This window comes from Chiloscyllium plagiosum, unplaced genomic scaffold, assembly GCF_037043375.1.
Source record: "Chiloscyllium plagiosum isolate Xiang-an unplaced genomic scaffold, Cpla_swu_hap1 HiC_scaffold_5, whole genome shotgun sequence".
NCBI lineage: Eukaryota > Metazoa > Chordata > Chondrichthyes > Orectolobiformes > Hemiscylliidae > Chiloscyllium > Chiloscyllium plagiosum.
Genome location: NW_028270143.1, coordinates 64,003,698 through 64,025,383, shown reverse-complemented (window position 1 = coordinate 64,025,383; position 21,686 = coordinate 64,003,698). Strand labels below are relative to the sequence as shown.

The window sequence follows — 21,686 nt, the reverse complement described above, 5'->3', positions numbered from 1 at the left end:
ACTACCACACTTTGTTTATATTTAATCCAGACAAGTTTACTCTAGTCGAAGCATTGCATTGAGAAATGAACCAGAAAATGACTGTCAGCTGTTTTATTGAAACTGTTCTAAAATATGTACAAGCCCTTTCTGTCTGCAAGGAACAGAACCTTGTGTATTATTATATGTAGCCTTCAGAACATGTATGCATATCACACTGCGCACCCAACTGACAATTCTAAATGATCAGTATAATTATTAGCATGCTCAAGATTATTTAGAACTCTTGTCCATTGAAGGAATTGAATTGAATGTTGTGCACTGTCCTTTAAATTATGCATGCATAGGATAATTGAATACAGTCGGTATGTTGCCTGTTGTGAACAGCCAAAGGAATATAAGATCCATCAGTTTTAGGGATGCAAGTGCATTGTACCGAGCATCGCACTGACATCGAAGTATGATAGGCAAAATATCTTTTTGAAAAAGGGAAATCATGTTTGACTGACTTATTGGAGTATTTTAAAGGATTCGCTAGTGATAAGGGGAGCTCCAGACTTGTGTTTCCATAAGGCATTTGAAAGGTGTCACATATCACATTATTCTGCAAAGTAGAAGCACCTAATGTAGTGAGTAACATATTAGCATATATAGAAGAGAGCATTGCTGGCAGAAAGTAGAGAGTGTGCACAAATTTATCTTTTTCTGATTGGACAAATATTGACAAGTGCAGTACCAAACAATTTACATCAATGACTTAGATGAGGGGAGTGAAGACTTGGTAGCTAATTTTGGAGATGACTCAGATAGGTAGGTAAGTATATTGTGAGGAGAACACAAGCATATTAAGACAAATATAGAGAGGCTAAGTGATTGGGCAAAAATCTGACCGATGAAGTATAATGTGGAATGTGTGAGGTTACTCATTTTGGCAGAAAGCAAAAAAGAAAAGCTTTACTTAATTGGAGAATGACTGTGGAATTCTAAGGTGGAAAGAGATCTTGGTGTTATTCAGCATGAGTCACAAAAGGTTAACATGAAACTACAACAAATAACTAAAACATTTAAGAGCATGCTGTCCTTTATTATGATTGGAATTTAACATACATTTGGAGAAAGGTCCAGTTTTGTGGTCTGCATAGGTACCAATAATATAGATGGAAAGATTAAAGAGGTTCTGCTGAGCAAATATGAGCAGCTCAGGGCTAAATTAAAAATCAGACCAAAAAAGTTATAATCTCTGGATTACTACCTGACCCTTGAGCCAGTTGGCACAGGGTCAATGAACTTTAAGAGATAAATACCTGGCTCAAACATTGGAATGGGGGAAATAGGGTCACATTCATGCAACATTGGCACCAGGACTGGGGAATGAGAGAGCTGTTCCGATGAGAGAGAATCATGCTGGGACCAGAGTGCTGGAGAGTTGCATAATTAGGGCTGTGGATAGGGGAAATGGGGGTGGGGTTGCTTTGTTAGTAAGAAGTGAAATTATATTGTTGGCAAGAAGTGATACAGGATTAGAAAGCTTGGAACCTGTGTGGATACAGTTGAGGAACTGCAAAGGATAAAAAGCCCCTGATGGGAGTTATGTACAGGACTCCCAGCAATGGTTAGAATGTAGGGCAGAAAATACATCAATAGATATAAAAGGCATATAAGAAGGGTGCTATGAGAATAATCATGGGGGGCTCAATATACAGGTGGACTGGGACAATCAGGTTGGTGGCAGATCCCAAAGAAATGGAATTTGTAAAATGTCTCGATTTTTGTTTGAAGCAGAATTTGAGGGCTTGTCGTATGAGGAACGGTTGAGGACCCTGGGTCTGCACCCAATGGAATTTGGAAGAATAAGAAGAGATATTGAAATATACAGAATACCGGGAGGCCTAGAAAGTGTGGATGTGGAGAAAATGTTTCCACTAATAGGAGGCTTGGCACAGAACTCAGAGTGAAAGGATGACCCTACATAACCGAGATGAGGAGGAACTTCTTCAGCCAGAGGGTGGTGAATCTGTCGAACTCATTGCCACAGGAGGCTGTGCAGGCCAAATATTTGAGTGTATTGAAGACAGATAGACTGGTTCTGGTTTCGATAATAGGTCAAAGAATGTGGGGAGAAGGCAGGAGTAACAACAGTGAAAAACAAATTAGGCATGATCAAATGGCACTCAAATGGCCTAATTCTGCTCTAGTATCTGTGGTCTTATGGTCTTCTGTCATCTTTCAGTTTTATAAAGCATTGGCAAACCAACATCTGAAATCTAAGAAACATTTTGGCTTTCCTTTCCAACTGCATTGGAGAACAGCTCAGAGAGGTTCTACTAGATTGATACCCGGACTGATTAGTTAATCTTATGGAGAAAAGTTAACCAGATTGGGCTTGTTTCCACAGATGTTTCGAAGAGCAAGGGAGACTTGAATCAAGTAAATAGGATTCTGAAGGATTGTTGTTGTGCAGAGGTACTGTTCCTAACTCTGAGCCAGGTGTCTTCACTCAAGTCCCACCTGCTCCAGAGGTGTGTCATAATAAGTAGCCTAGCAGTGTTAAATGAGTGCATATTCACTGCATTTCTATTGATATGCATAACCTATATAGTATTCATGTATTTGAAGGAATCCTTCATCATACAAGTGTATCACCTGGCAACTCATTGCTTTTCCATGTAGTTCCAGCAATGTGTATTTATGCTTGTTTTCAAGTAAGGTTGTCCAGTTCTGATGAGTGGCAAGTCCAATGGATATGAATTTGGACCCATAATTAAAAATGGCATATATTTTGTCAATATAATCACTGTTGTTAAGGATGTCAATTCCTGTTTCTTTGTCAAGTTTATTGATATGTATTGGCCTCGAAGTTTTGATTTGTTGCCAGATATTCTTGCTGTGTGAAAATTGGGTAAGTCACCCAGAACTCTCCCATATGCATGTTCTAGAACTGCTGGACATGTTTGCAAGGATTTGGCATCTTCACTGAATGCTGATTTGTGGCAGGATAGCTGGGAGCTTAGAACATTGAACTCAGAAAATACCTCTTCCCATTTGATATGGGACACAGTAGGCCAAAAGTGAAAGTAAGTGCAAGGAAAAACATCTTTATCCCAGAGACTACGTAGAGCAATATATGATATTTTTAGTGACATTGTTAATTGTGTTGCCAAAATACTTGTGCAGAAGTTAGCTTTCACATTGGGCATGTTTCAAGCAGCAGTTGCTTATTGTGTGGTCATTGATTGAAACTAGGTAGCAACATTGGGCATGTTTCAAGTTTTTAAAAATTGAAGAAATTTGCATACTACAGAACAAGTGCAGCTTAGGGCATAGCATAAAGTAGTAACCCTATTATCAAGTGTTGCAATCTTGTCTTTCAAAAAACAATTGTTCAATTATGGAACTGTGCCTCACCTTGGCATTCCCAATATGCATAAATATGAAAACTAGCACCACCTTGAGTTTGCCTATCATGCACATAAGTAATGTAGTATATAATTATCAGTGCCAATGTTGTGTTTGCTATGCAAGCCATATGTCACAAAGACTGGTGGACTGTATCAAACAGACATGGTACAGACCTAAGTCTGCTTGTCCATGCTGCAAAACTCAAAATACAGTGTCTAACATTAAATGTGTTTTACAAGTGGACATTTGCTAAATTATCCCAAGTGTGTTAAGACTTATGCTGAAAATCAATTTTGGATTGTTGGTTTGGCTCATAGTGTGATACATTATTTTGTACGGGAAGGTGCTTGCATTAATACAGAAAGCCCTCTTCTTGTAGACAGAAAGAATAAGTACACACATTGTTGTTTCAACTCAATAAAGCAGGTGACAGCTGACCCTGGTTCATTTCTCAAGCTAATGCCTTGACTAATTGAAGTCAATCTGCCTGGTGTAAAATTTAAATAAAGCATAGCTCTTAACTATCAGTCATTATCGAATTGGTGCATTCTCCATAGCAATGCTTCTACAAATCATAGTCCTCATGGTAATGCATGTATTTTTTCTCTTATAGAGTGCATTTTGTGTTTTTCCCTTTATCTTTACTTCTAATATTGCTGGTGAATTATCCTGATGAATACAATATGAAAAACTTCGATATGATATTTCTTTTTACAGCAGTACTCCTCAAATAGTGAAGCAGTCCATGCCTATATGCAGCAAGACCTTGACAACATTCAGACTTGAGCTGATAGGTGATAGTTAACATCAGCATAATAAAAGTGCCAGGTAATGACAAAGTCAAACAAAAGAGAACTCCCTCCTTGAAATTCAATAGCATTATAATTGTGGAATTGTCCATTAACAACTAATGGTTATTCTTGGTCAGAAACTCAACTGGACAAGTCATATAAGTACTTAGCTACAAGAGCAATTCAATGCTAAGAACTCTCTGGTGAGTAACTTACCTCCTGACTTTGCAAAGACCATCCACCATCAAGACACAACTCAGGATTTTGATGCAATGCTCTTCACTTGACTGGATAAGTGCAGCTAGGAGAAAGTGAGGACTGCAGATGCTGGAGTACCAGAGTTGAACAATGTCATGCTGAAAAAATACAGCACGCCAGGCAGCATCCAAGGAGGGCAGCATCTGAAGAAGGGCTTATGACCGAAACATCGATTCTCCTGCTCCTCGGATGCTGCCTGGCCTGCTGTGTTTTTCCAGCACGACATTTTTTAACTCTGGATAAGTGCAGCTCCAACAACACTCAAGAAGTTCAACACTCATTAGCACTCCACTTGATTGGTATCACCTTAACCATTCACTTCCTTTATCACTTATTTGTAATGGCAACAGTATCCACTATCTCCAAGATGCCTAACAGCAAATCCTAAGGATCGTTTGTCAGTACCCTCAAAAACTATGACCTCCATCAACTCAAGGACCAGGGCAGCAGGTGCATGTGAACGTAACTGCACTTAAGTTGCCTTCCAAGCCACACATCATCCTGACTTGGCACAATATTGCTTTTCACTGTTACATGGTTAAAATATTAGTAATCCTTCCTTAACAGTACTATAGGTGTTCTATACTCTAAGGACTGGAGTGGTTCAAGGAGGCAGCTCATCCTACATTCCCAGAGGCAGTAAACACTGACCCGGCCAGTGATGTCCCCATCCCATAAATGAATAAATGGAAAAAGACATGCAGCTCATATATTGATGATGTGATACTGCCTGACTGCTGTTCTGTTGGTGAGGAAACATTTATGTTTCCTGTACAGTTCAGTGTTGAAGAACAGCACAACACCTTTACCACACTTTAAGTCTAGGAATGAGCCAGCTTTAAGTTACATGGATTAGCATTATCACTCATGTTTAAAATCACTTTTTAAATCTTGCAAAATCCTACCACTGTACTCCTTTAGAACAAAGAGCATAGAAGACAATGAAAACCTGGCATAGAACATGCTTGGCCAGTTGGCCTTCTGTGCTGTAACAATTCTGATTCTGTGAATACTATTTATTTTCATTGAGCAATAACATAGTGGAATGTTTGGGGCTAATTCATTGGCATGGCACCTAATATACCATGCCAACTTCATCATACTAACACTGTTCAACTTGGAAACTAAAACAAATGCCAGGTGAATTGGCTATGTTAAATTGCCCATAGTGTTCGGTGAATTAGTCAGGGGGAAATGGGTCTGGTTGGGTTACTCTTCGGAGGGTCGGTGTGGACTGGTTGGGCCAAAGGGCCTGTTTCCACACTGTAGGGAATCTAATCTAATCTAATCTAAAAAATGCCTTTGTTGAAACTGGCTTTTACAATTATTTATGCGAAGAAACATAAAAATGAATTGTATTCTATATGAACAAAAATAACAAATGGAAAATGAAGATTTATAACAATTGAGCACAAAGGGATGCATAGGTAATGAATAGAAGAAAACCTGAAAATATATTCAAGTATATTGAAGAATAGTCACTATGAATTTTAGAAGGGAGAATCATGCTTGACTAAAGTTGTTGAATTTTTTTCAGAGGCAAAGAAAGAGCAGAGAAAGTAATGCGTGGATGTGATTTATATAAGCTTTTATAAGGCCTGAAGATCAATATTTAAGAGCCACAACCTCATGATTTCAGATGTGATGGATGCCGTAGGGGTAGAGTAGTTAGTTCATGCTGCAGATTTTGTAAGATGTGGCAAGAGACCGGCTCGACCTCACACTGGAAGTCCCTCCAGAAAGCATAATGCAACTCGGACTCCACTTCAACCTGAACAAGTTCTTGTGCCCTAAAAATTGGCGACCATTGACTAAATTTTCCATCTTGGAAATGAAATGTCATCTAATCATTCTCATATAGTTTCCATGTGCACTAGTGTACAAAAGCTTTGGAGTCAATAACAATGCACAACATTGAGATAGGTGATCAGTTGGTTTGCTTGTTATAGTTAGCCTGAGTTCTGCTTCTTGTTTAATGAGAATAGTCATTTAAATTATCTTTATATCATCTTCCATAACATTCGAACAGTTTGAAGTATTTTGCAGACTATTAAGTTATTTTGAAGCTTAGTCCCTATTGTAATATCGGAAACACAACAACCAATTTTCAGACACATGTTCCCACAAATTATTGACCAAAATACTGAGTGTACTTCTTCTGCTCTTCCTTGAGTTACTGCTATGGGATCTTTGAATAACTTAAAAGGGAAAATCATCTTAATTTAACATTTCTTTTGAAAGATGTCAATTTTTTCATGCTGCAATGCACTACCAAACCAGATTTGGTGTTCAGGTCTGAGCAGGAATTGAACCTGTAACCTCAAAAATTAGAAAGAAGAGTACTTCTAGCTGAGAGACTGCTGGAAGAAAAATGGAAGGAAATGAATAATTGATGTAAAATACAAAGGTGCTTGTGGGGAGAAAAGGTTTTGTGTAGAGGGCCATCAGCTATATTTAAATATCAATCCTTGTTTCTTATTTTTCTTTCCAGGGTAATCTGAGTTTCTCCTGTGTGGAATCTCGTGCTGTACCTGTGTTTTTTAATAGCAGCAGCTATTTGCTGTTGCCTGGACACATGAACCAGGACTTGTTTTCCATCAGCTTTATGTTTCGGACATGGAATCCCAACAGTCTACTTTTATTCAGCAAATTTGCCCCAGGTTATGGAATGGTGGAAATTAACCTCAGTGATGGAAAAATCAGCATTAACATCAGCATCAATCAGACAAAGATGAACAGCATTGAGATGTCTGCAGGTATGTGAAGAAACAAATAAAAACAACTGAAATTATGTGTGAGAATCACCCATGGGATCTCTGGCAAAGAAAATCAAAATAGAATCATAAATCTTTCTATCACATTTTATGTTTTTGCTGCTATGTTACAGTTTTATTAATGAAAACTGTAGGAAATTACTTTAGGACTCAGTGTGTACAGTTGTTGGACAGTAAAGATGATTATTTTTGGTATGAATCTAATTTAGTCTGTAGTTTGCAGTTAGTATTAACCTAAAATCTACAGATTAAATTCTGTAGATGCCAGTCTTAACCAAAGTTTTTTTTTTCAACAATTTCAGAGAGAAAGGGGCTCAAGAACCTGCCAGACTGGAGGATCATTAAATGAGTCCACTCGGCCTTTTGTCTTAGGAGTTTATGAAACTAGCTAACTTAGTGTGGTTTAGCATTCGCATAAGACAAATGGACTGCTGGGGTTAAGTACTTCAAAGAGTTAAGGGGAGGAAGAGAAGGAGATTTTGTGTTGCTTTTGTCTAATATTTTATAGCCTCCAGAAATATTTTCTTATCTGACTGCAGGAGGAGAAGCCAGTTAATTGGTGAATGTCTAGCAAGTGAAAGTTTATTCTATCTCTAATCATAACACAATTGGTAGAAAGGTTAATGAAATATGTAAAAAAATTATTTGAAGTTGAATACAATAATTAATTAGTTCATTAGAACACATTAAGGATTGCAAGACAGGTGATGTGTCATAATTACAGCATTTGGGATTTCCTAGATACCTATTTGATCCAGAACAAATATATCTGCGACAAGTTTGAGCAGCTACAGCTCAGACCTTATAAGCTGCACACTGAAATATAGACACTGTGACAAATCAGAGAGGGGGGCATTTTCCTGGTTTCTTAGTACCAGGAGATAGTCACAGCTCTTCAGGTTGAATAATCTGATTCAGTCAGTGTTAGGCACAAGAGAGTGTAACTCCAAGTGAGACAGCTAAGGGGATGCAGATGACAGGAACACTGGTGCGTCAGCCTTCACAGTTGTACACAATTCACAGTTTGAGATTCCTTAAGCATGTCTAGAGGAGAGTGAGGACTTTAAGGGGGTGAACTAACTGACCATGACACTATGGTACAGAAAGCCACTTAAGAGGCAGAAATTAAGAAAGAATGTAGTGGCAGTAGGGAATGTTATAATGAGGGGGAATTGACATGACTGCAGCAACTTCATGCCTCCAGGTGGCTGCTTTGCTTGCCAAGTGTCAGGATATCTGTTCAGGGCTGGAGCTAGGGGGTATTCGTGGAGTGCAATATGGGAGATTGAGTCATCGTGGTCCATGTAAATAGCATAATGCAAATCAGATTAGAAAAATGAAAGCACACCTCAAAACCTGATGTGGGAGAATTGGTTCTGGTTTGTGGGGCACCATCACTCGGGAAAATGGGATCTCTACCCAACAGCACAATGTCTATCTGAACTATGCTGGGGCCAATGTCTTTGCCAACCACATATCTAGGGAAATGGAGGTGATTTTAAATTGAATTGTGGGGGCAAGAGGTGACATTTGGGAAGATATACTGTATCAATGAAAGTCACTGATATGGGAGAGGTATTAATATGGAAATTGATAAACAGATAGTGAAGGAAGGGATAGAGTATGAACCAAAGAGTCATTCACTAATAAGACTAAAATTTACATGGAAAGTAAGGGATAAAATTTAAGGCTCAATATTAGAATGCAAATAACATCTGAAACAAAATGGATAAATTGACAGTCCAAACAGGAATAACTAAATGCAATCAGGCAGCCATTATAGAGTCATGGCTACAAGCGGACATTAGTTTGGACCTGAATTTTGAAGAGCACAGGACATTTAAGAATGACAGTAAAGTAGGAAAAGATAGGAAGCTCTGTTAGTTACAATTAACACAGCAGAAAGGAATGACCTAAGTTTAGGAAACCAAAATGCGAAAACAGTTTCAATAAAAATGAGAAAATATAAAGACCAATTGCCACTTTTGGGAGTAATGTATGGGTCCCTAACAGTAACCACAGGACAGGATTGGGCATAAAGGAAGGAATAATGTGAGTTTTCCGGAAAGACTCTGCAATACTCATGGAATCTTTAATTGCATATCAACTGGTCTTCAGTAAAGCAATCGACAAGGTTTCACATGGTAGACAAATTGGTAACGTGGGATTCAGGGTGACCTTGCCAATTGGACACATAATTGGCTTCAAGAGACAGACAATGCAGGTGAAGGGTTGCTTTCCATCTGGAGGCCTATCACTAGCAGTGCTCCACAGGGATTGGTTCTGTTTGTCATTTATATAAAGGAATTGGATGAGAATATAGAAGGCATAGCTAGTAAGTTTACGGATGACACCAAAATTAATGGCGTTGAGGTGCTGGTGTTGGACTGGGTGGACAAAGTTAAAAATCAAACAACGTCAGGTTATAGTCCAACAGTTTATTTGGAAGTACTGACTTTCAGGGTGCTGCTCCTTCATCAGGTAACTAGTGGGGCAGGATCATAAGACATAGAATTTATGGCAAAAGCTATCTGAGAAAGGAGCAGTGCTTCGACAGCTTGTACTTCCAAATAAACCTGTTGGAATATAACTTGGTGTCATGTGATTTTTTACTTTATTCTCTTGAATAATATCCATCAGGATCCAGGCACTTGTGTTCCCACTAACTATTTACTCAATACTCCCTCACTCGTAATTGTAATTTTTCCAATTTTCCCCTTCCCTTCCATTTCCTGATTTATTGGTGATTTATTTTTTCGTCTGGAGTATAAACAGATGCAAAATACCAGGTTAATTAACTTACTGCTTCATGATTTTTCATTATTAATTCTCAGGCCTGACTTCTTACAGGATAAAAGCTCACGCTGTTAACTCTTCTTTTGATATTTATTTTGTTTTTATATTTTTGGCTAGATTTCTCTTGTACAGCTAGCTATCTGATGAAGGAGCAGCGCTCTGAAAGTTTGTACTTCCAAATAAACCTGTTGGACTATAACCTGGTGTCGTGTGATTTTTAACTTTGTCCATCCCAATTCAGTACCGGCACCTCCATTTTATAGAGAATAGATTAAATAGGTCGGAAAGATGAAATGAGTGATGGGACAAAGAGATTGGTGCTTTGACCTCAACTGTTTATTATAAACATGAATGTTTTAAATGAAGGGACAGAAGATATGGTTGGCAATTTTGCTGATGGCACGAAGGAAAATAAATTGGGAAGAGGACACAATAAGGTTACACAAGGATATTGTAAGTTAAGTGAGTGGAGAAAGATTTGGAAATTAAGTATAGTGTGGAAAAATGTGAAATCTTCCACTTTGGCAGGAAGGATATTACAAAGGCACATGATCTAAATCGTGAGGGATTGTGGAGCTCTGAGATCTCAAGGGATCTGGTGGCCTTGTGCATGAATCAAAGCAAACTGATATGCAGATACAGAAGGTAATAAAGAAGGCAGATGGAATTTAGATATTTTTTGGAAAAGTAATAGAGTATAAGAGTAGGGAGGTGTTGCTGCAATTGCATAAGGCATTAGTGAGACCACACCTGGAGTATTGCATATAATTTTGGACCCTTTATTTGAGGAGGAATATACTTGAACTGGAGGCAGTTCAAAGCAGGTTCACCAGATAGATCACAGAGATGTGGGGTTTTCTTCTGAAGTGGAATTGAATAATTTAGGCCTATACTGTCTGGGGTTTAGGAGAAGACAGGAAATTAGATTAGATTACTTACAGTGTGGAAACAGGCCCTTCGGCCCAACAAGTCCACACCGACCCGCCGAAGCGTATACCACCCAGACCCATACTCCTACATTTACCTCTTCACCTAACACTATGGACAATTTAGCATGGTCAATTCACCTAAACTGCACATTTTTTTTTTGGATTGTGGGAGGAAACCAGAGCACCCGGAGGAAACCCACGCAGACACGGGGAGAATGTGCAAACTCCACACAGAGAGTCGCCTGAGGCGGGAATTGAACCTGGGTCTCTGGCGCTGTGAGGCAGCAGTGCTAACCACTGTGCCACCGTGCCGCCCACTATGTAGTTGAGGTATACAAGAGGGTTGACAAAATAGACGTAGAGAGGATGTTTCCTCATGCAGGTCAGCCTAGAACAAGAGGTCATGCTTTTCAGATAAGAGGTATCAAATTTAATACAGGCAAGCAGAATTTCTTTCTCTCAAAGGGTCTTGGATCAGTGGAATCTACTATTTGATAGTCAGGTGGATGCTGGGACATTGAGTAAATTTGAGGAGACAGAGATTGTTAATGAGTAATTGGTTGTATTGCTAAGAAGAGCAGACAGGAAAGTGGACTTGAGGCATAGTTATAGAGTCATAGAGATGTATAGCATGGAAACAGACCCTTTGGTCCAATCCATCCATGCTGACCAGATATCCCAACCCAACCTAATCCACCTGCCAGCACCCGGCGCATATCCCTCCAAACCCTTCCTATTCATATACCCATCCAAATGCCTCTTAAATGTTGCAATTGTACTAGCCTCCACCACTTCCTCTGGCAGCTCATTCCATACATGTACCATGCTCTGAGTGAAAAAGTTGCCCCTTAGGTCTCTTTTATTTCTCTTTCCCCTCTCACCCTAAACCTATGCCCTCTAGTTCTGGACTCCCCCACCCCAGGGATAAGACTTTGTCTATTTATCCTATGCATGCCCCTCATAATTTTGGAAACCTCTATAAGGTCACCCCTCAGCCTCCGACGCTCCAGGGAAAACAGCCCCAGCCTGTTCAGCCTCTCCCTATAGCTCAAATCCTCCAACTCTGGCAACATCCTTGTAAATCTTTTCTGAACCCTTTCAAGTTTCACAACATCTTTCCGAGTGGAAGGAGACCAGAATTGCATGCAATATTCCAACAGTAACCAATGTCCTGTACAGCTGCAACATGACCTCCCAACTCCTGTACTCAATGCTCTGACTGATAAAGGAAAGCTTACCAAACGCCTTCTTCATTATCTTATCTACCTGCGACTCCACTTTCAAGGAGCTATGAACCTGAACTCCAAGGTCTCTTTGTTCAGCAACACTCCCCAGGACCTTACCATTAATTGTATAAGTCCTGCTAAGATTTGCTTTCCCAAAATGCAGCACATTTACCTAAATTAAACTCCATCTGCAACTTCTCAGCTCATTGGCCCATCTGATCAAGATGCCGTTGTAACCTGACATAACTTTCTTTGCTGTCCACTACACCTCCAATTTTGGCATCATCAGCAAACTTACTAACTATTTCTGTTATGCTCACATCCAAATCCTTTATATAAATGATGAAAGGTAGTGGACCCAACAACGATCCTTGTGGCACTCCACTGGTCACAGGCCTCTCGTCTGAAAAACGATCCTCCAACATCACCCCCTGTCTTCTACCTTGGAGCCAGTTCTGTATCCAAATGGTGAATTCTCCCTGTATTCCATGAGATCTAACTTTGCTAATCAGTCTCCCACCTTACTAACGTCCATATAGATCACATTTACCACTCTGCCATCAATCCTCTTTGTTATTTCTTCAAAAAAACTCAATCAAGTTTGTGAGACATGATTTCCCACGCATAAAGCCATGTTGACTATCTCTAATCAGTCCTTGCCTTTCCAATTACATGTACATCCTGTCCCTCAAGATTCCCTCCAACAACTTGCTCACCACCGACATCAGGCTCACTGGTCAATAGTTCCCTGGCTTGTCCTTACTACCCTTCTTCAACAGTGGCACCATGTTAGCCAACCTCCAGTCTTCCGGCACCTCACCTGTGACTATTGATGATACAAATATCTCAGTAAGAGGCCCAGCAATTACTTTCTTAGCTTCCCACAAAGTTCTCGGGTACACCTGATCAGGTCCTGGGAATTTATCCACTTTTATGTGTTTCAAGACATCTCGCACTTCCTCCTCTGTAATATGGACATTTTTCAAGATGTCACTATCTATTTCCTTACATTCTATATCTTCCATGTCCTTTTTCACAGTAAATACTAATGTAAAATACTCGTTTAGTACCTTCCCCATCTCCTACAGCTCGACACAAAGGACGCCATGCTGATCTTTGAGGGGCTCTATTCTCTCCCTAGCTACTCTTTTGTCCTTAATGTATTTGTAAAAACCCATTGGTTCTCCTTAACTCAATTTGACAAAGCTATCTCATGTCCCCTTTTTGCCATCCTTATTTCTCTCTTAAGTATACTCCTACTGCCTTTATACTCTTCTAAGGATTCACTTGATCTATCTATACCTGACATATGCTTCCTTCTATTTTTTAACCAAACCCTCAATTTCTTTTGTCATCCAGCATTACCTACACCCACCAGCCTTTCCTTTCACCCTAACAGGAATATACTTTCTCTGGACTCTTGTTATCTCATTTCTGAAGGCTTCCCATTTTCCAGCCGTCCCTTTACCTACGAACATCTGCGTCCAGTCAGCTTTTGAAAGTTCTTGCCAAATGCCGTCAAAATTGGCCATCCTCCAATTTAGAAATTCAACTTTTATATCTGGTCTATCCTTTTCCATTACTATTTTACAATTAATAGAATTACGGTCGCTGGCCCCAAAGTACTCCCCCACTGACACCTCAGTCACCTGCCCTGCCTTATGTCCCAAGAGTATGTCAAGTTTTGCACCTTCTCTAATCGGTGCATCCACATACTGAATCAGAAAATTTTCTTGAACACACTTAACAAATTCCTCTCCATCTAAACCCTTAACACTATGGCAGTCCCAGTCTATGTTTGGAAAGTTAAAATTCTCTACCATAACCATCTTATGATTCTTACAGATAACTGAGGTCTTCATCCATGATCATATTCACTGATGGAGCACAAGTTCAGCTATTTTCTCGTTGAATGGCCGAGCAGGCTCAAGGCACTGAATGGCCTATTCCTGATTCCTACTTTTATATCGTAGATGAAGCATGCACTGTTGATGTTCCATTATGCCTGAACCCAAGTGGATTAGAAACAGTATCTACTGATGCTAATTCAACTTCTCCTACTTAGTTCCGTGAGGAGCACAATGCTTATATTACTGGACTAGTAATCCAGAAGGCTTAAACGCAATGATCTTAAGGCATGGTTCAAATTTCATTGTAGAAGTTGAGGAATTTCAACTCCCTTGACTAAACTAATCTGTAATAAAAAGCCAGTATCAGTACCACTGACGTGAAACTACTAATTGTTATAAAAACTGATCTTGTTCACTGATGCCATTCAGGGTAGGAAGCCTGCTATCTTTTCTTGCATTGGTCTGTTTGTCACTCCTGAAATTCAGACATTTACTTGGCCCTCAATTGTTTTCTGAAATGCTTTGCAAACCATTCAGCTGCCTCCAACCGCCACAAAGAAATAAGAATGAGAAACATTTGGCATTTGCCTGGATATAGATATAACGAAGGTATACCCAGCCAATTACACAAACTCCTTCTCACTCTGGTCTTGGACGTTTTGTCAAAATTGAGGGAGCTGACACCCAGACTTGTCATGTTACTGCCCAATGTTATGAATGTCGTCACATTTACTGAATCATATCTTACAGCCAAGATCCTTATAACACCACACAAGATGTAGTGACACAACAGTATACAGTTCAGAGAGAAAAGGAGTACTGAACATTAATTCTGGACCCCAGTGTGTCATATGGGATCAGAATAGACATGAGTAAGAAAATCTGCTGATTTCCATATTCTTCCTCCATTAGTGGTGAGTGCTGTACAATTGAGCATCAATTGGAAAAGTGTTGAGGGTGGTCAAAGCACAAACTGCAGTTATGGTGGAGATCTTGAATGTCCATTATAAAGAGTGACTTGACAACACTATAACTGAATAAACTTGCTAAGTTTTGAAGGACAGAGTAGAACTATAGTAGACAGTAAGAGAGCCAGTTTTCAGGAAAAAGCTACTTGAATTTGTACTCACCAGTCTAACTGTTTGAGTTCCATCTATCCATAACAGTATTGCCCAGAGAGTTCATTGTACAGTCCTTATGGAGAAAGAGCTCCATCTCTCCATAAAGGGCATTCTTCTCCATGTTGCATGGCAATACCACGGTGTTCAATGGGATAGATTGAGATCAGGTCCAGAAGTTCAAAACCAAGAAATCCATGAGGTGTCCTGGGCCAGCAAAAACAGAATTAAACTCACACTGGAACCTCTCTCATTCTACTATCCCCTCTTAACCAAGTGAACAAATATGGCTCAATAAGAAATGTAAATGAGTATCTCAGAAAGAGCATAAGGCATGCCTAAAAATGAGGTGCCAACCTGATGAAATTACAACAAATACAGACTAACTGGTTATAACACTCTAGAAATTGAACTAAATTGTCTACATAAATCCATGTCTCCAATAGCTGGTCAGTAGCTGGGTATTCTAAATGTGAATCATATCCAGCAAGTGAAGCAACAGCAATATCATCATGTTTTCCAAACATCCAATTTCTTTTAAGGATTTCCACGAACATTCAAAAGGAAACTAAATGCACTAAAATAAAATAACTTCAATTTTTATTGCATAAGTAATTTAAAGAATAGGGTATAAATACACACAGAAGGTATAATTGAAAAGATTCTGCAAAACATTACTATTTAAAAATAAAAATGTTTCTAACATTTTTAATTAGGTGTTTATCAGTACTCAATGCAGATTTTTTTTTTCAGTGTCAAGTCTATATTCATCAAACATTTTTACTCAAGTCACATGTTAATAATCCATTTACCCATAGATCAATACCCAACATTTTCAGGAGTTTCAAATGGCGATGGCAGGGGAATGAGAAAATTTGGTGAGAAAATTGAAATTCTCTTCAGGATATTTGTCAATGTGCCATTTTGAGGGCCAATTTCATGTTTACATATACTTTGAGGCTTAGTACACAGTAAGTAGAATTTATATCTATGTAATGCACACTTGCTCATCACAATGTGTCAACACAAATTCAGCAGAATAACACAGAACTGAGGAAGCTGGAGCTCTGAAAAAAAAATCAAATCAGAAATTACTGGAGACTCTCAGTATATCAGGCAGCATCTGTGAAGAAAGAAACAAGAGTTAATTATTTGAGTCCAGTGACCCTTCCTTGGAACTGTTCAGAAGGATCACTGATCTCAAAACATCAACTCTGTTTTTCTCTTTCTAAATGCTTAACACATTCAACAATTATGAAGTAGCAATCAATAAAGACAACAGCATGTTGATCTCACAACCAAAACAAGACAATGTGAGTCACATGAGGTGGTTATTAAAGTGTGTGGAGCAACTTGACTTTTGTGTCCTGTTTTAATCCCATAAGAAACAAGAAAGTCACTCAAATACTGGAGGCAATGCAGAGAAAATTGATCCCAATGTCTGAGTTATGACAAAAGAATTGAGAAACCTGAGGTTTTTAATCTGCAAGGGAAGGCTCTGAGATTCATCCACATAATAGTGGATTAATTGTAGTTTATGGAGAAAAAAGATACTGCAGAATATTGTTCTTTTAGGTACAATGTTGGTGTGGAATGAAGAAACATGGTTTTAAACTGATAATAGAGTAATTTTAAGACTGATATTTAAATTACCTCTCTTTTTCAAAGGATATGGCACTAATGTGAATAATAAAATATCACATATAATCATGGAAATAGTCATGAAACTCTAGAATTATTTGAGAAATAAATGGATATTGCAATGCAAAGAAGTTAACATTTCTCTGAATAGATAATTTGGTCTTTAGCTACTTTGCCTGTATCTATGAGACAATTCACATTAAAACAGGAGGAGGTGTCTGAGGTAACAACAAATGCACATTTTTGACATTGAGTTAAGGACATAAAGTTTATTCTTGACCCTAAAAGAGTTAATCTGGGACCATCTGATTTTGATGTTGACATTAGTTGCAAAGCACATACCTTTTTTTTTTCAAAAGGAAAAGCATTAGAATGACCAAGCATGACTGATGATCGATCACTGCTAAAACAGAGTGCCTTTCAGTCTCTTATCAAAGACTTATGACAGAATCTTCCCAGACCCTAAATGGCATGGGCATTAGTGAGAAAGTCTGAAGAACCATGTGAGATCATGAAGGAGGAATATCTCATCACAGAGAGCAAATGGTCCCATTTCAACCAAGTGTGATAAGCGTGACACGATTTTAACTAGAGAGTGGTGAAAGGTCTATTTGCATGCATTAGGGTGCAGCAAAATGCAATAAAATCCTTATTGTTATGCAGTCTCACCTTACTGATGTACAGTTTCCCATTCTCCCACCCACCCGGATAGCAAATAGATAATGACAGTTCAAAACATGGAAGTCAGCATGGTTACCTGTTGACTCTAGCTTGTCACTCATTCTTCCATCAGTCATGAACATCTCAGAGCATTCTTCATGGGAGTGACCACATGGACCCTCCACACAGTTGCCAACCCATTGAGCAGGCCCTCCAGATCCCCATTGGCAAAGCAGGCTGCAAACTACCTTCTGTCTAACATATCAGTGGCAAATAAGAGGAACACTGTGGGAAAACTGCAGAGTGCCAGTGCTTCACTGAATGCACACCCTGGTCTTTAAAATTAGCACCAGTATTCCTGGGATATTTAGCAGTAGCCACTACTCTGCCTGTTGTAAGTGGTGGAATGGATTGAGCAGGGCACCAAATGGGCTTGGCATATAGATAATAAGGCAAATGTGTGAAGGTAGCATGAGAAAATGCACTAGGGTCTGCAGAGGAAGTCTGTATGCAACTCACCAAAAGTGATACTTCGCTGATTTCTGGTAAGATTCAGCCTTTAGTGTTAACTGCATTTTATTATATTAATTCCCTGTTTTGAAATGTGCAACCAACTGTACATCAGCTGACACAACAAAGGGTCACACTCTCTTAAAAGCCAGAGACTGATAGTACTGCTCACAGTTTTTATTTTGGACTGTTCGTCTAAAGTATATGTTTCGTAAAAGTAAATTATATGAAGTGAGCAAATTGAATAAAAGTCACAAAGTGTACCCTGAAGCGTGTGGTTAAAGAGCAGCTTATCCCCAGAGAGTAAGTCAGGCAGAACACAGCAAACTTATCCAATTACTTTCTAACACAGCCTGAATGGAATGATGCAGGTTTTGTGGAAAAAATTTACCGGATTACACAAGATGAATTATAAGCCATGTGAAACACTTCTTTTTCCCATGCACTAGCAGTTTCTAATTTAAGAATTCCAATATATCTGGGATCTAATCAAGAGTTAGGCCATTATCTGATCAAAGCATCTCTGCTATCCACAGGAAGAAAACTGATCTCATCTGTAAGATCCACATGGCAGTACAAGTCCCTGGAGAATGTAACAATATTTTCCCTATCAGATTGTCCCTTTATAGCAATAAAATGAATTGCTATCAACACATGATTCATCTCCTGTATCTTGACATAAATATTACAAGAAAGAGTTAAATTATTAGAAGTTACTCAGTAAGAAAGAAAATACTAACTGTGCTTTTTGTGAATTTAAAATCAAGATGAAAATAAAGTGCATAACTGCAAACAAATCATCAGCTTTTCATTATTTTATGCAGTCATGGGATGTGGGCCTTGCTGGCAGGGCCAGCATCTATTGCCCATCTCTAATTGCCCTTGAGATGATGGTAAGCTGCCTCCTTGAACCACTGCAGGCTACATGCTGTAGGTTGACCCACAATGCCCTTAAGGAGGGAATGCCAGGATTTTGACTCAGTGACAATGAAGGAACAGTGATATGTTTCTAAATTAGCATGGTGGATGGTGAATGCCTTGGAGGGTAGCTTGCAGATTGTGTTTCTGTTGCCCTTTTCCTTCTAGTTGGACCTGCACCTAATCAGACAAGTGTAGAGTATTCCATTACACTCCTGACTTGTGCCTATAGATGGTGGGCAGGCTTTGGGCAGTCATGAGTTGAGTAACTTACCACAGTGTTTCTATCCTCTGACCTGCTCGTGTAGCTATTGTGTTTATGCAGTGAGTTCAGTTGAGTTTTGGGTTACTTGGTGTTGATAGTGGGGAATTCAATGTTGATAATATCATTGAATTTCAAGGCAATCACATCATTTCTTATTAGAGATAGTTGATTGGAGATATTTCTGCATACACTTTGCTGAAATGAAAGCAGACACTGGGGAGAATCTCCACAGAAATTCAAGACTACTTTTTCATGCTGATCTGAGAAAAAGCTCTGTTCTCTGAACTACTAAATAGAGCCTAACCTCCTCCACATAGCAAGATGGAATTTCAAAGGGTTTTGAAAAGTATGTGGAGATAGGGCTGGAAAGTGAGTTAAAGTAGATTTGCCATGATCTTATTGAGTATGAGTACAAGCCCGAGGGATCATGTGCTCCAATTTCATATGTGTTCATTATCTCTTAGTTGTTAGTGAATTAACTAAAACAAGTTTTAACTGATTCAATTATTGATCAAAGACATGACCAAAATGATTACTTTTTTAAAGTGCGACAAACTTTTTTTCAGGAAATTTTCTTTAAAAAAAATACCAAATTTTCAAACTATTGTGCGGCATTGACTGACCAAGTTACCTGCAGAATATGATGTTGCAACACTAATTATAATCTGGATGGGGCCATAGAATTTGCTTGATTAATTCCTTCAGGCATACATCTCCATTCTCAAAAAACAAACTGTGTCACTGGTTCTATTGCTGCACAACTAGATCTATGTTGTATGTACTTTCAATTTTTGCCTTGTCTGGCAATACCAAAATATAGGGGTTCTGTGTATATTGTGCAGATATGACTCTTCCATTGGGTGGGATATGGCAGACAAACATTGAATGAACACAACAAAACCAGCCAGATTGAAGGATTCTAACGTGAACTGAAAAGGAGAGAGAATTATTGGGATGAAATTATGTCAAATCAGTTACAGAAAGTAAAATAGAGATGGTAAGAAATGTTGATAGATAAAAGCAATGAAGAAAAAAATAACAAAATGAAATATAAAATTTAAAACTTGACAGTTCAAAACTTGAAGCAACGCGACTCCACATTTCTAACAATCAACTTTGAACACACAAAAGTTTGATCAGACATATTTAACTTAAGAGAACTTGCACTTGTAAATACGGCGTCTAAATATTTATTGAGGATTTAATTAAATCTCTTGTACAAATAAAGCAGCTCAAGACATTTAATGCATGCCAGTACTGAGGCAAAAAACAAAATGCTGTCTTCACAAAGCTAATAATTTAGACAGCAACATTTGGATATTCACATTTAATCTGCATCTGTTCCTTGCCTGAGATTGCTGTACATGTATAAATGATGGTAATAAATTACTTTGACAGAAAAATCTGGTCAATGATAAGAGTGCCACAGTTGCCAGCAATTAATGCACTGAGTAAACTGAGTCTGAGTTGTATAAATCAGGAATATCTTAGGTTTGTTTTTTATGTTGTGCTAAATTATCTGAGCTTGATCAGGGTGGTAGAAAAGAAGGGAAACTAATCTTGGGAGCTTTTGCAATGTAAAGTTGGGAAATAGGACCAGTTCACCCCTTAGCTTCCTCATAGCTAACACCTTCCAAACAAGGCAACATCCTGGTAAACTTTTTCTGTAACTCTCCAAAGCATCCACATCCTTCTTGTAGTGTGGTGACCAGACTATATGCAATATTCCAAATGTGTCCTCATTAGAGTACTATTTGTTTGCTTTAAAACTTAGGTCTATATTCTCTGGAATTTAATGGCATGAAAAGTGATCTCATTGAAATATTCAAGATTGTCAACCCACTTAACAATGTAAATACTGATATGTTAGCGGCTATGACTGATGAACCTAGAACAAGGCAAGGCAGTTTCAGGATAAGGAGTTGATCATTTGTAACTGAGAAGAGGACAATTTTCTTCACTCAAAGTGATTGTGAATCTTTGGAGCTCTTTGTGTCTGGATCACGATGGCTGAGCTGTTCTTGATCATTTTTTTAAGCCAGAGAGGCAGATGCTTACTGTCTCATGGAACCGTGAGGTGGGGTAGACTGGCAGGAGAGTAGAGTTGCAGCCCGGCTTCAGCTATGATTATGTTGAATGGCAGAGCAGACTCAAGCAGCCATTTGGTTTTCTCCTGCTCGAGCTCCTTATTCCTGTATTGTTATCCACCACTCTGTGACCTCAACAACCTTAACAAAGTTAGTTAAGTACAAGTAATTTTTTTAAAATAAAGCAATTTACTTTTAACTACTTTCTATTAAATTTCTTAAAGTAACTTACACTTGTCCAGGCAATGTTAATTTGAATTGGATTATCATTTCTAAAAGATTTTCCACCATTTTCAACTAGCTGTTTTGTATTTGTTGGGTTTATAGTTGCATTCTTTTCTAAACGAAGATATAATATTTGCCCTTCTCCAATCTTCTGGCACTACCCCTGTAGCTAAGGAAACTGATAGCCTATGGCTAGTACTTCCTCAATTTCCACACTTACTTTCAATACCCTTGGATGTATTTGATCAAGTCCTGATAAC

At 38.7% G+C, this 21,686-nt stretch overlaps 1 protein-coding gene across 1 annotated transcript in view; it reads left to right on the top strand.

The window, feature by feature from the left end:
* The window catches only part of LOC122550254 (contactin-associated protein-like 2), a 2,045,475-nt gene that overhangs the window by 895,733 nt on the left and 1,128,056 nt on the right, over positions 1 to 21,686 (top strand). Inside the window, exon 8 of the mRNA XM_087987230.1 lies at positions 6,919 to 7,183. Within this exon, the coding sequence (XP_087843356.1) occupies positions 6,919 to 7,183 (265 nt within the window). The remainder of the gene's footprint in view (positions 1 to 6,918; positions 7,184 to 21,686) is intronic.